Source organism: Macaca mulatta, chromosome 3 (genome assembly GCF_049350105.2).
Source record: "Macaca mulatta isolate MMU2019108-1 chromosome 3, T2T-MMU8v2.0, whole genome shotgun sequence".
Classification (NCBI taxonomy): domain Eukaryota; kingdom Metazoa; phylum Chordata; class Mammalia; order Primates; family Cercopithecidae; genus Macaca; species Macaca mulatta.
The window spans coordinates 189,644,457-189,659,076 of NC_133408.1; the positions used below are offsets into that span (position 1 = coordinate 189,644,457).

General features: G+C 45.7%; 1 protein-coding gene across 19 annotated transcripts in view; it reads left to right on the forward strand.

Moving 5' to 3' along the window:
* Positions 1–212: 212 nt before the first annotated feature.
* ZNF862 (zinc finger protein 862) overlaps positions 213–14,620 on the forward strand; it is a 29,295-nt gene continuing 14,887 nt past the window's right edge. For 15 of the 19 annotated variants that reach the window (XR_003727740.2, XR_013414682.1, XR_013414679.1 and 12 more), the window contains exons 1-5: positions 213–438; positions 6,368–6,479; positions 7,879–7,983; positions 9,437–10,134; positions 11,882–12,059. Coding sequence is in view for 4 of the 19 variants with exons in the window: in XM_028845001.2 (XP_028700834.2) it covers positions 415–438; positions 6,368–6,479; positions 7,879–7,983; positions 9,437–10,134; positions 11,882–12,059 (1,117 nt within the window). In the remaining 15 variants the exon portion in view is untranslated. 19 annotated transcript variants of the gene reach the window in all.

Sequence of the window (14,620 nt, forward strand, 5' to 3'; positions counted from 1 at the left end):
CTAAAGGACGCCACGCGGCCGTTGCCTAGTAACTATCGCCGGAGGGAGGCGGGGAGGGCCGAAAGCGCGCCGCCGGCGTCCAATCAGGGCGTGCATTCCGGGAGCCAATAGCAGCTTCGAGAGCTGCTCACCTAGAGCCGACTACACTTCCCGTCATGCCCCGCCGTCCGGGGCTGGGCAGTGGCCGTAAAGCTGTTCGCTCGGTACGACGCGAGTCCCAGCTCAGCGCCTATCCTGGGTCCACGGGCGCTACCGCCCCCCGACGTGAGAGAGCGAAGTTCTCGGGCCGCGCTCCCTCCCTGCCTGGGTGCCCTCCCTCTCCGGGAGCCTGGGTCCCCGGGGCGGTCGCGGCGGCTGCATCCTCAGGCCAGGCCGCGGGGGGAGGGGGCGGCACGGGCCTCCGAAAGCGGGGCCATGGAGCCCAGAGAGTCGGGGAAGGTAGGACTGGAAGGCCCGGGGGCCGCCCGCTCCCTCCCGAGGATCCCTGAGCCGGGCTCGGGCGAGGCGGGGCGGCTCGGGCGGAGGCCCCGCAGATGAGCCAGGCTTGCAGGGAAGGACTCGCCGACCCGCCCTCTGTTCCCGCACTTCGGCGGCCGACCCCGGGAGGGTGGCGGAGAGGAGCGGACGCGCCCGTTCGGTGTTCGCGCATCCTCCCGGAGCTGGCGAGTGGCCGCTGGGTCTATGCTGGGTTGGGTGACCCCCGAGTGTAGCGATGCGAAGGTGCTTCCTGTTTCGCCCACCACCTTCGGCATTTTGAAGAGGCCGGGCTAAGGCTTGGAGTCTGGATCGGACGCCAGTGGGAGCCGCAGGGTGGGACGCTTGAGGGCTTGGCCCTGCCTAGATCCTGCTTCCCAAGAAAGGGCTGAAAGGAGAGGGCATCTGGCATGCTTTTTGCCACTTCTGTTTCTAGGTTATGTACTTCATGGAATATCTGGGCATTGCTTAGAAACCTGTGTCATAAATGGGCTTTGGGCAAGAGGCTTTGAGTTGGAAGAAAAGGTGGAAAGAAAGTGCTTGGGGGTGGAGTTCAGGGATTTGACGGGATTACCAGCGCTTCCAGGCCGTGTCAGCAAAGACCAGTGTGGTTGTGGGCACATTAGCTTGGAGACAGTGGCAGCCTCTTGGGACTAACATCTTTCTGGATGTTGTTTGCTGCCAGTTCTCGAGGATTGTTTCTTATTTGGCACAGAGGAGAATTCTCTCAACAAACGTTTTCCACTGTTTATTGAGTCCCTTAAAAAATTGTCCATTTAATAAACATTTGTAATCTGTGATTTGAATTGAACGAGATGCTGGAAGTATGAGGATAAATAGGAAATGATCACCTTTCTCAAGGAGCTCCCCTGCAGTTTTCACTTCAATAACTTGGACACGCCTGGAAGGGTTGTCCCACACCAAAAGAGAGAAAAGGATAATGTTCTTTTGATGCTGTAGTTTTTCCTGGGAAGACTAGGAAGGACTCTGAATTTCAAAAGAGGTGATTTCTCGCATGAGCATCTCTTCCATCCTCCCTTCCCTCCACAAGCTACAGTGATGCATTTTCCAGACACGGCACCTACAGAGTACAGGGTCCAAGACAAAGCTCAACAAGGCCCAAGAAAAGCTGGAGCTTATGGGCCTTACCCTTTAGAAATATCCCCGGATTGATTTAGATTGAACCTGAATTTGAATAAAGAGGAGCAAAATGTAGGGGGAAGAAGGATTATAAAATATTGGGATTGATATTGGAATCAGTGATTTGAGGTTGATTTCCAAGCTATTCTGTTTAGTCGTAGACTTTCTTAGCCTTTAATGGGAGAAGAGAGAAATACGGTCATGCGCTGTAGAACAAGGTTTCCATCAACACGGCTGTCATGTACATTCCCTGTGACTACAGTGGGGCTGAGAAATTCCTATCACCTGGTGACATCATGATCCCGACCCTGTGTAGGCTTAGGCTAATGTGTGTGTTTGTGTCTTAGTTTTTAACAAAACTTAAAAAGTAAAAAAAAAAAAAAAAATTTAAAATAGAAAACCTCATAGAATATAAAGAAAAATACCTTTTGTTGACGGAATGGTTTGCTAGAAAATAAATAAAAATACAAAAATATTTAAAGAAAAATATTGTACAGATGTACAATGTGTGTTTAGCTAAGCGTTATTACAAGAGTCGAAAGTTTAAAAAATTAAGTTTATAAAACAATTACAATAAGCTAGGGTTCATTTATTGAAGAAAAAAATTTTTAATAAATTTGGTGTAGCCTTAGTGTGCAGTGTTTATAAAGTCTACAGAAGTGTTCAGTCATATCCTAGGCCTTCACATTCACTCACTCACCCACCCACCCACCCACCCAGAGCAACTTCCAGTTCTGCAAGCTCCATTCATGGTAAGTGCCCAATACAGATGTACCCTTTTTTTTTTTTTGTCTTTTCTACCGTATTTTTACTGTACCTTTTCTATGTTTAGATACGCAAATACGTACCAGGTGTTACAGTTGCCTACAGTTTTCAGTACAGTAACATACTGTGCAGGATTGTAGCCTAAGGGCAAAAGGGTATACCATATAGCCTAGTTGTGTAGTAGGCTGTACCATGTAGGTTTGTGTAAGTACACTCTGTGATGTTCCACAATGACAGAATTGCCTAAGGACACATTTCCCAGAACTTATCCCCGTTGTTAAGCAATGCATGACTGTACAAACATTTTGGGAGGTAGAGGAGAAACCTGATTCCTTTTCTGGTCCAACCACTAAGTGAAACCTCAGAAACTGGAAATTTCACCCTTGATTCTAATCTTTATTTTAAGGTGTCTCAGAAAGATGCTCGCCCTTCCCAAATACAGTTGTTTTCTAATATGGGAAATGAGAACTTCATACAAGAATGAAATAAAGTAATTACAAAACCAACTGGCAGTGTAAGATGTATTGCAAATGAATGACAAGGAATAGCGGTGCTGTTCTACAGCTCCACTCTGAACAGCATTTTATGGCTCGGAACTGGGAGACTACCTTGTGAGATAGTGATTTGGTCTATTACTAGACTCTTGGGTGCTGTTTTGTGGTCTTTATTAACTAAAAGCCATCTGAGGCCATTGGATTGATATCCCACATTGAGTGTAGGACATCTTGCCTGTCATTTCCAGAATAATGGATACGGGTCAGACTTTTCCCCACCATGCTCTATCCCGTGATCCTGTTTTATTTTCTTCCCAACCCTTATCACTCAACAAAATTCTCATGTTTATTTATTTATTTACATATTTGTTGACTGTTACATCCCCGGCTAGAACAGTGGAGCAGCTCCTGGCCTTTAATAGAGTCTCATTCAATAGGAATGCTTATAAAATAGCATCACTACAGGAGCCCTTTTGCTGCAAGGTGTGGGTGCTCTGAAGAACACTGCAGCCCGCCCCCTCATGTGCCTCCTGGGAGACTGTGCTGTTGATGCCCCCAAAGAGAAGTCTATATGTGTACTTGTTTCTGTATGTATTTGTTGCCTCAATGTTTCTGTTTCCTGGCCCTCTCTTATCTTTCCTGTACAAGTGACTGATACTCCTTTCTCATTTTTTTCTGAACATGGTTCTATTATTGCACCTGCATCTTAGTTGTCTGTCACCTCCTGATAGATTTTAATCTCATATCTTTGAATTACCATGCACCAAGCACATAGAAACACTTAAGTAATAAATGTGTGTTGAATGAAAAAAATGAATTAAGTGCCTATAAAATACTTTCCATATAACATGGTTGTGGGGAGAAGGGTGGTGTTGATGAAGGAAGTTTTAAAATCAACCAAGCAGCATAGATTTCTTTAACACTGGACTCTAGGGGAGATACAAAGCCTTCCTTGCTCAGGAGAAGGATGAATGCTTGGGCCAGGTGGTTAGGAAATCCTTCCTGAAAGATAACGTGAATCGCAACTTTATGGGTGGGTGGATTCTAAGTCAGTGGGAGGAAGTGGGCAGTCAGGATCTAAAGATTGGGAGTGTAGAGAGAGGAAAGGTGCGAGATAAGCTGGGTGATTGCAGTGATATGAGTGGCTGGAGGAGACGTTCTGAGTTAGGCAATGCACAGAGCTGAAGTTAGAAAGTGGGTTAGATTCAGACTGAGGGGGCTTTGGTGCTAGACTGAGAATTCAGACAGCTTTACCCTGTAGAGAGTGGGAACCGCTAAAATAAAACATCGGGAGATATTCTTTGCATTACACATAGATGAGGAACTCCTCTTGTTCGTGCAGATTTGTGTTGTCTTTACATTGCTGTCACCTAGATCAGAAGGCTCTTGCCATAATATTGTTTAAGAGAGGCACCAGGTGTTAGTGTTATCACTCTTGCTGGGAAGACGCTGTTGTCCAAATGGACAGTCCTAGCCATGCTCTTTCTCAGGGGAGCTAACGTGATGGTTCCTTGGTCCTTATTATGCTCACCTGTGCATGCCCGGGAAGGATGGGCATGAAGAGGGACCGCGGCTGTCCTGAGTCACAAGTATTTTAACCTGCCCCAGTCTGGACAGGCTGCCCTTCAGTCCTGGGATACAGCAGTCGTCCTGAATCTGCCTTCAGCCTAATTTTGGGGTTATCTTCAATGCTTCCCCACATTGTCTGTCCCTAGGCTGTATCTCATGGAGACTCCTTTCCTGTTTGACCACTTTCTTTTAGTGGAGCCTGTCTTCCAGTCAGTTTTTGGAAATATTTCATTTTGCTTTGGAAGATACTCTATAGCAAATAGTTATTTAAATGTATGCATTTGGCTGTACAATTCCATTTTTGTTTTTAAAACTGTTCATACATATTCATAGACTAAAGACTGGGAGGTTATATATAAAATGTTAACGGGTTCTCAGGAAAGAAGGGTAATGAAAAGTAATTCTTTTTCAATAAAGGGAATGTGCGTGATCTTAATACAGTTTTTTCTGCTTATTTCTATTGTCCAAATTTTTTGCAGTCACCATAAGAAAAATCTGTTATGATAGTGACCGGTAAGAATGATCTATGTCATTTTCCTCAAGAAATGTCTACTGTCGAGGTTAAAATCGATATTTCACCTATTTTTAAATGGCATGCTGCTATTCCCAATGTTATTTTTCTTTGGACTGAGAAATTTGTTTTTTGTTGATAATTTGATTGATTTACTTCTTTTAAAAATTTCTTTAGGTAATGTTTTCATGGCACAAAACTTAAAATGATAAACATTTCTACTTCTTTTTCTGTTGATTTCTTTTATACCACTTTGTTGTATGGCAGCAGTACCTTACCTCTTTGATGACTGGATGATAGGTTTTTTGGTTGTTTTTTTTAAGTTTTTTTCTCCATGCCTCCCTTACATTTTCTTAGCAACCCCCCCGCCACCCCAACACCTCCCATCTGTTTTGGTCTCTATAGTCCCTGTTAGATCCTTTCCCCAAGTGTCTGATAGTCCAGTCTGCTGACATTTAGCAGTGGAAGACCAAAACTCTAATAACTGTGCTTGTGAGAGGGAGGACGGGCTTATCAGCTGGAGCCTCGTGTAAAGAACCTGGGGAGGCATTTGTTGGGGCACAGCCCTCCCCTAGTTCTCATTCCATTGGGCTGCCTGCCTGCCCTCCTGTGCTAGAAGTTTCCCGTGCTGGAAGATACCAAGCTTTTGAGGATGCAGAGTGTACCTTGGGTGGTTCTCCGCTTTGCCTGCTGCCGGGCGAGGATTTGATTTTCTTCGATCTGCTGAGTGACTGCTTTTTCATCTGCTTCTCGGTTTCCAAGAGCATATTGCTGTCGTCTCCTTGTTGTGCCCCCTATTATAGTGGGGGTTTTGTTTGGGGGATGGGCTTTTAAATTAACAGGGAATAAACCAAATTAAATGGGCTTGTTTAATCTGCCGTCTTAATCTGGAACTCCTCCAAGCACTTTCTGAACTCCCTGCCCCACAGAGCCCCTTTACAAGCCACACGGGATGTAGATCTCAGCCCCAAAGCATTGCCTGTTTTCATCATTCACAGACATAGTTCTAAATGACTTTCAGCTATTTTTAGAAATCGGACACATCTTCCTAAGTGAAGGTTTACCATGTTTAAGGTTCCATGAAAGAATGTGCCCTAAGTTGTTGCCCAGCCCCTGGCTGAGAAGGAACGGGCGTGTGGGAGGCGGGTGAAGAGCACGCAGGGAGGGGACGGAGAAGCTCCTAAGCCAGCTCCTTCATGGGTCAGTTTCGTTTCAGCGCATGGCACTTCCCGGAAGAAACGAGTCTCGTTCTCACTGTGATCTGTACCCAGGTGGGGAGATATGGGGTGTGGGCCTTGCATGTAAATTGACAACACCGCTTCCCATGCAGGGTACCCTCAGGTGGTCAGGAACACTTTTGGAAGATAAATCTAAGGAAGAGGGTGGTACTTAGCAGCTGTCATTTTCCTTTCAGGCTCCTGTGACGTTTGATGACATCACTGTGTACTTACTCCAGGAGGAATGGGTGCTGCTGAGCCAGCAACAGAAGGAGCTCTGTGGTTCCGACAAGCTGGTGGCACCACTGGGTATGGGTGCCCATCCACATCCCTGCCACCATCAATCTAGATCAGCATTCCCAACCTCATCTGTGTCAGGAACACTGGAGAGAGTTTTCTGGAATCCAAGCATTTGTCTAGGCATCTTTATACCACCTATCTGCTCGATCCCGTATCTACCTTAATTGCATGCAAATTCACACATCACCGTTTCTCTTCTCCCCATAAAATGGTCAAGAGAAGTGCGGCAATCTGGCAGGCCTGGGCTAGACTCCTTGGTCTGTCTCCTGGTGCCTCAGAATGCCCCAAGGGGCCAGGAGGGAAACTCGGAAGCTAGGCCTGTGGATCTGTGGAGCCCGTAGGATGCTGGAGGTAGGAAGCAGTGGTGGCAAGAGCATCACATTTGCAATGTGGAAATCTGATCTCAATCCCAGCTCTCCACTGGATACTTGAGTGCCTTTGGCCTTTTTAAGCCTGAATTTCTATCTTAGGGTTATTGTAGAGATTTAGTGAGATAAAACAGTTTAAGAGTTTGCACAAGTGTATTTTTCATCTCGTCTATTTTTTGAATGCTCTTTCCTTTGATTCTTTGGGTAGACTTTCTGTGCCAAGGACAGAGGTAGTTGGTTGTATTTCAACATGTGTGTACAGATATGCACTGTTGACTGATTGCAAGTTGATGACTGTCTACCATGCTTTTCTTATTTCGTCTTGGCTGCTGTGTAAGGCATAGTAGAAGCCACAATCTCAGCATTTTGTGGGTGGAAGGACTGCAGCTGGGTTGAGTCTTCCTGTGCCAGCTAAAAGAGTTTGAAAACCACTGATTCTTCCAAACCAGAAGTTGCAAAGTAGCAGCTCATGGGCCAGATACGGCTCACTGCTTGGAGTTTTGATTTGCTTTGTTTTTTGACTTTTGTTTCTTTTGTTTGGCTTCTTTAAATTGCCAATATTTAGTTATTAGAAGTTTTCACATAAGAATATGGATTTCTGGCATCTCTTGACAAACAGGACGGTGTGGCAGGGCTGAGCCTGCATCCCGAGTGGCAGCCCTTCTGCAGCTGAGTAGCTACTGTTCCCTTACGTCCTGCAGGTTGCCACAGCCCCTGAACTTGGCCTGGTTTCCTCTGTTATATTACCAGGCTGGCCCCTCTCAGCATTTGGGTTTCTGACCCATAGTTTTTATACCTGTTTAGCCTCCTTTTGCCCTCATTCCTTTCTCCTAGTCTCCTATTCTATTAAGGGCCTCACAGATACGAGTTTCTAAACCACTGAACCACTGTGCGGAACCAGCAAGACTCCTACTTTCCTCCTTGGCCGCTTATTTCACCATGCCGAGAGATGTCGCAGACAGATACCTCCTTCGTGCTGTGACCCAGAGCCAGGTCTTCATAGTGCTTCTCTCTCTCTCTCTTTTTTTTTTTTCACTCAGGACCAACTGTTGCCAACCCTGAGCTGTTTTGTAAGTTCGGACCAGGGCCAGAGCCATGGCTTGGCAGTGTCCAGGGCCAGAGGAGCCACCTGGAGCATCACCCAGGTGAGTGTGGACCTGCACTCAGGGGCAGGTGCTTGGCTGGAGAGGGAGCAGGGGCAGCTCCAGGACTCCAGGCTCATCCTCTGCCCTCCCTGTTCGCCACCAACTGACACTGCTGTTCTCCTCCCAGGTGTCATCTGATTAATATCTAAATATACACACTGCCCCTAATGTCCTTCTCCAACCTCTCATCTCCCATTGTCTTATTTCTACCCAGGAGAATATGTTTATTTATAATTATTATAAGTTCTATGAAGGCATGACTTTGTCTTATTTACTACCATATTCCTAGTGCTTAGAACAATACCTGGCACCCAGCTGTTGCACAATAGATAATCGCTGAATGAATGAATGAACAGCTGTCTGTTAAGTTCTAGGGATTTATCTTTTCTTCCCTCTTTCGATAAGACCCTCCTGTTCAAGGGTTGGCTTAGCCAGGCCAGATGACATCTTGTCATTATGTAAAATAGCCGAGTTAACCCAACTCCTACTGTGGGAGAAGAGGGAGGTGGGGAGCAAGATCCTATGTGAATCAAATCACAGAAGTTTGTTTTCCCTTGTGATTTCTCTCAGACCACAAGGAGCTCTAGACACCTTTGTGACTCTGGAAAGTATCATAGAGACAGATTTGTTTTGTTTCATTTCTCCTTGCTTGGCTCTTATTTTGAGCCTTCTGACTCTTTATTAACAGCTTCATGCCCTTACAGTTTTGTAGACCAGTCTGTTGGCCTGGCACAAAAAATGTTGAGTCCTCAGCCACTGGGCATTGGAACTGATGTTGGTACATAAGAAATGGTTCCACAGGAGTTAGAGTCGTTTGAGTTGCATTTCATCTACGTGAATAAAGAAACTTCTAGTTCAGCTTGAAGAAAAAAGATGTGAGGTCATGAGAGTCCTCATCTGTTTGAAGGTTTGTGTTATAAGAGAGGAATTAGACTTGAGTTTCTCTTGAGGACTGGGTCAGCATCCAGTATTTTGAGGTAAAAGTATCTGAAGATAGATTATAGCTTAAGGAAAACTACCTGGGGACGAAAACTGCCTGCCCAGGAGATAGGTAGCTGTCTTCCCCTGGAGTTGCGGTATGTGGCTTTAGTGATCTTTTTTAAATCCTATGTTCTATTATGTTAGTGTTCTTATCCATAAATAAATTTTGACTCCTGAAGATTGTACGTTTCATAGATCAGATTGCAAAGATCTCCTTTTGGCTGGTTGTATCTGTCCTTTAAATTAAAAAAACAAAAAGGACGGGGAGGGTTCCGTAAAGCCCATCCCTTTGGCTTTCTTCTGGATTAGGTGAGGGAAGGGCCTGCAGACTTGGCCAGGACTAGAAGAAAATTCAGGTGTGTGTGTTTGCTTTCCGCTTTTCATATTTGAGGTTCTTCAGAGCTACTGTGAGTTGCAGTGGCTCTAACTACAGGATTTTAAAGCAAATCCCTTCCGTCCCTGTTCTCTAAAGGAAAAAAACAGATGGGCTACATGGAAGACATGGGCGTGCAAGGTCCCACCAGGGAGAGTGGACAGTCCCTGCCGCCTAAGAAGAAAGCCCGCCTTTCCCACCTCAGTACGTGCAGTGGACACATCGAGGGAGACTGGGCAGGAAGAAACAGGAAACTCCTGAAGCCCCGGTCCATCCAGAAGTCATGGTTTGTGCAGTTTCCGTGGCTGACCATGAATGAGGAGCAGACGGCTCTGTTCTGCTCTGCTTGCCGAGAATACCCCTCCATCAGGGACAAACGGTCAAGACTAATAGAAGGTTATACAGGACCATTCAAGGTGGAGACTCTCAAATACCACGCCAAGAGCAAGGCCCACATGTTCTGTGTCGATGCCTTGGCAGCAAGGGACCCCATCTGGGCAGCCCGGTTCCGGAGCATCAGAGACCCATCTGGAGATGTCCTGGCCAGCCCGGAGCCACTCTTCATGGCAGATTACCCCATATTCTACCCCCCAGGGCCTCTGGGAGGCTTTGATAGCATGGCTGAGCTCCTGCCAAGCTCAAGAGCTGAACTAGAGGACCCTGGGGGGAATGGAGCAATTCCTGCTATGTATCTGGACTGCATTTCAGATTTGAGGCAAAAAGAAGTCACTGATGGCATCCACAGCTCCTCAGACATTGATATTTTATGTAATGATGCAGTAGAATCCTGCATTCAGGTAATATGTTTATAATGATGGCTGTATCTTACAGAGAAGGATTCTATACTGAGAACAATGTATATCCAGGCTGATGATGGAAAAAAGAATACTAGCAATAACCCACTGCTGACATCATAATGTTAGCATATACTAACATGCTTATCATGGACTAGGCATTGTTTTAGATGCGTCACATGTATTATCTCATTTAATTTGGACAACAGCCCTATTATTATCTCCTTTTTGCAAATAACAAAACGTAATTAGTGAGACAGAACATTTCTACTTCCGGTATAAAGGAAACAATAATCTTTATTCAGAATCCAAAATAAACACAGATCTCAAGAAATAATCTACAACCACAGAACAATCACAGAGCCCTTAAATAGTTGATATTTAAATTTGTTTTGTTTAAGAGACAGGGTGTTGCTCTGTCACCCAGGCTGGACTGTGGTGTGATCATAGCTCACTGCAGCCTTTACTTCCAAGGCTCAAGCAATGCTTCCCACTCAGCCTCCCAAGTAGCTGGGACCACAGGTGTGTGTCTCCACACCTGGATAATTTTTTATTTTTTGTAGAGATGGGAATCTCACTATACTGCCCAGGCTGGTCTTGAACTCCTGGGCTCAACCAGTCCTCCCCTCTCAGCCTCCCCAAATGCTAGGATTACAGATATGATCTACCACACCTGTCTAGTATTTTTTACAGTTTAACTTTAACTTTGAAGTCATGTTGCACTTTTAAACATTGCAGTTTTTCACACGTGTTGTTTGACGTAATGTTTCTGATGTTGCTGTGAGGCCAGTAGAGCAAGTGCTATTAAACTCATCTTGTTGGAAGAAAACAGACTTTGGAGCAAGTGACATGTCCGGGGTTCTAGAGCTCTTATAGTCAGTGCCAGAGTCTGCCCAGAGTCCTGAGCTGCCAGTCCATGCTTTCCTTCCACTCCCCACAGCACTGCTGGGCACTAAGTACTCTAGCGCCCACCTTAGGTTTCCTTTGTAGTTAGCGAATGCTTTGGAAAGTTGTCCTGTAAGGAAACTGTGTTCATTGGAAGCTTCCCCATTTCTCACCTATTGCATAGAAGTAGAATTTTACAACAAATCATTGTTAACTCCCCTCCAGGAGTCTGGCGAGAATAACTCGGAGATTCCTCCTAGAGCTGGCATCATAAGGAATCCAGTTCAACTGCGTAAACTCTCATTTTTCCAAAATCCAGAAAAACAGCATAGCTCATTTCTTTTCCTATTCCTGACCTTTTTTAGTGTTAGAAGCTAATAAACAGATCTAACCTTTTATCATCTGAATTCCTTCAGCAGTGAGGCATGTGTAAACCAGTTACTGGTCGTAAGCATCTTTAACTATTTTGACCACCTCTTCGTTCCCATCCCATTGGGAAATCTTAGCAGGTGCTCTTAGAGGCACATGGTCACCTTTTAGTTGTAGGTGACCAGGAGGCGGCTCTCAGGACTCTGAGGACAGCATGCAGTGAGAGGCTCTGCCCAGCTGCCTCTTCTTTCCATATGCTTTCATTTCCGCCCAGGAGATCCTAGGATCTAGCCGAGTCTCACTTGGTTTTAACTTACTAATTATGGCCTCCTGAATTTGATTCTTTGACTTTCAATGGATAAATTCATTCCTCTGAGTGCATCTGGGCCTCTTGGTGAGCTTCCCAGGAGAAATAGGGCTTCCAAAGGCCCCAGAAGTGTTGCGCGGGCATCTGGCTTGGCAGGCGGTGCTGAGTGGCCGCTGCTGTTTATTCCAGGACCCTTCTGCAGAGGGGTTGTCGGAGGAGGTTCCTGTGGTGTTTGAGGAGCTGCCGGTGGTGTTCGAGGATGTGGCAGTGTATTTCACCCGGAAGGAGTGGGGCATGCTAGACAAGCGGCAGAAGGAGTTGTACAGAGACGTGATGCGGATGAACTACGAGCTGCTGGCATCCTTAGGTAAAGACGCACCGAGCCTCTTATTCGCCACCCTCATTTGACTTGGGAAGCCCACAAGGGGAGCTGAGGCTTGTGGTTATCTTCCCATTCCTGCCCCCTCCCCGTGCGTAGGCAGAGACCAATCCTGGCTTTTGCACCTCAGAACTCCCCTGCTTGGCGTAACCATGCTTTATCACCTTCTCATCCACCCATCTGTCCGTCCATTCATCCCCCACCAGACATTTTGGAGTACCTACTATGTGCCAGAGGAGCACAGCTGATCCGTGGTCTCTGCTTTCAAGGGCCTAGCACATTTGTGGGAGAGACATTTTAATAAGAAACTATAAAATAATACAGTCTCCCATAAAAGAGCTTCCAGAAGAGTACGGGGCTACTGAAGAAGAGGGATCTGATTTCCTGGGCATTGGTGGGAGGGATCAGGAAGCCTTTATAGAGTAGGAAATGTTTTAATTGAGTTCAAAACCAGGTGGACCAGGAGGAAGGGCATTGAACCATGATGGAGGGGACGGCCTGGCAGAGCCACCCCTATCTGTGCAGCCCAGGGCTGAGGCTCCTGCATCCTGGCCAGGTGCCGGCAAGGGCTGGCAGCCTTCAGCATGGGAGTCATGGGGTTTGGACCTTGGCAGATTAGGAAGACGGCAGTGCTTATTACTCCTCGGGATGGTGCTCTCCTCTCCTGCATCTGCTGTTTTATCCTCTCTTTGCCTCTTTCTGGCAGTTAGCAAGGTTAACTTCCATCAAGATGGAAAGACAACTTTTTTTGTTGGAGACAGTCTCCCTGTGTCGCCCAAGCTGGAGTGCAGTGGCGCGATCTTGGTTCACTGCAACCTCTGCCTCCCAGATTTAAGAAATTCTCTTGCCTCAGCCTCCTGAGTAGCTGGGATTACAAGTGTGTGCCACCATGCCTGCCTGGCAAATTTTTTATTTTTAGTAGAGACGGGGTTTCACCACGTTGGCCAGGCTGGTCTCAAACTCCTGACCTCAGGTGATCCACCTGCCTTGGCCTCCCAAAGTGCTAGGATTACAGGTATGAGCCAGCACACCTGGCCAACTCTTCATCTTCTACATCTTTTATGTATTTCTGTACTAACATACATGGTAACAGAAACCTTGTGGAACAGGCTATTGTACATAACTAAGGAGTTCCAGCAGCAACCTGTGTTGTGACTTCTGCAGAACAGGAAGTAAGAAGTCTGTGACTTGATTGATGTCATAGTCCCTTGTGTATACTGCACTTTTGGGCGCAGCTAAGATCTGGATTATTTTCTAAACATCCTTGACTTATATACATCTTTTTGTCATTGTTCATAATTTTTAAATGGCTCCCCAAACATTCAGAAGTGACTTAAATTAATTATTTTGTGGTGACAGAGGTTTTGTCATCATGCCCTAGGTTAGGAGTATCTCTTCAAAGAGCATCACTGCCTCTGCTGTGCTGAAGAGCAGTGAGAGTGAAGGCGAAATTCACACCTGTTTTAAAAATGCACACCCTCTCCAAAAAGTTGGGTTTTCCTTCAGAGTAATTGGCACTAGCGACTCAGTTTCACTGTGAAGCCCCCGGGCGATTGTGAAAGTACCGGGCAATGGTGTTGCCGGCCCAGGGCAGCTTCTCCGGCAGTGCAGGGAGGGCTGGCCAGGATTGTTTAGCCTGTGCCTGTTCCCTCACATTTTGTGTCTTGATAGAGCATGATCTAAACATTTTATCATATTCTTTTTCATTTAGGGGAAATCTTAGCTAACTAAGGTCTTTAAGTTTTATTTGGATGAACAAAAAATGTAATCAGAGGAAAGGGAACTCATTTTCCTTGAGGGTCAGAGGCAGGAATCAGAAAGACTTTCTAGGGGCTGGGCCTGGCCTCTCCAGTTGTCCATGAAATTGAGACAGGTGTGGGAGTCTAGAAACGGAGTTGCATGTGTGTGATTCCTTTCAGTTACTTTAACTGGATCTCTGGTTATCCTTTATCCCCCAATTTAAACAGTTCTTCATGTTTGAGATATAAAAGTATCTTAAGGAGCCTGGAGACTATGGGCAGGGCCTGGCGTAAGCTATTTGTATATTTAAAAGTGATATATAGTAGTATTAAATTGGGATATAAGGTAGTGTTAAAACATAGTGGAGATTCTGTAATTGTTGTTATTATTTTTACTTTGGCTCTTTTTTTAATTTCCCACACTTTAGCCTCCATAACAAATGCTTTAAGAGTTGAAAACCAAATATTCTTTTGCATTATCTTTTAAATATTTTTTGCAAATAGAACACAAAACTTCTTCTTGGGGTAAACTCAACTTTGTTTTGTGTGTGTGTGTGTGTGTGTGTGTGTGAGAGAGAGAGAGAGAGAGACAGGCTCTCACTGTGTCACCCAGACTGGAGTGCAGTGGTGCCATCATAGTTCACTGTAACCTTGAACTCCTGGGCTCAACCAATCCTCCTGCCTTAGCCTCCCAAGTAGCTGGGACTACAGGCGCATGCCACAACACCTAGCTAATTTTTAATTTTTTTTGTAGAGTTGGGGTCTCACTTTGCTGCCCAGTCTGGTCTCAAACTCCTGGACTCAAGTAAT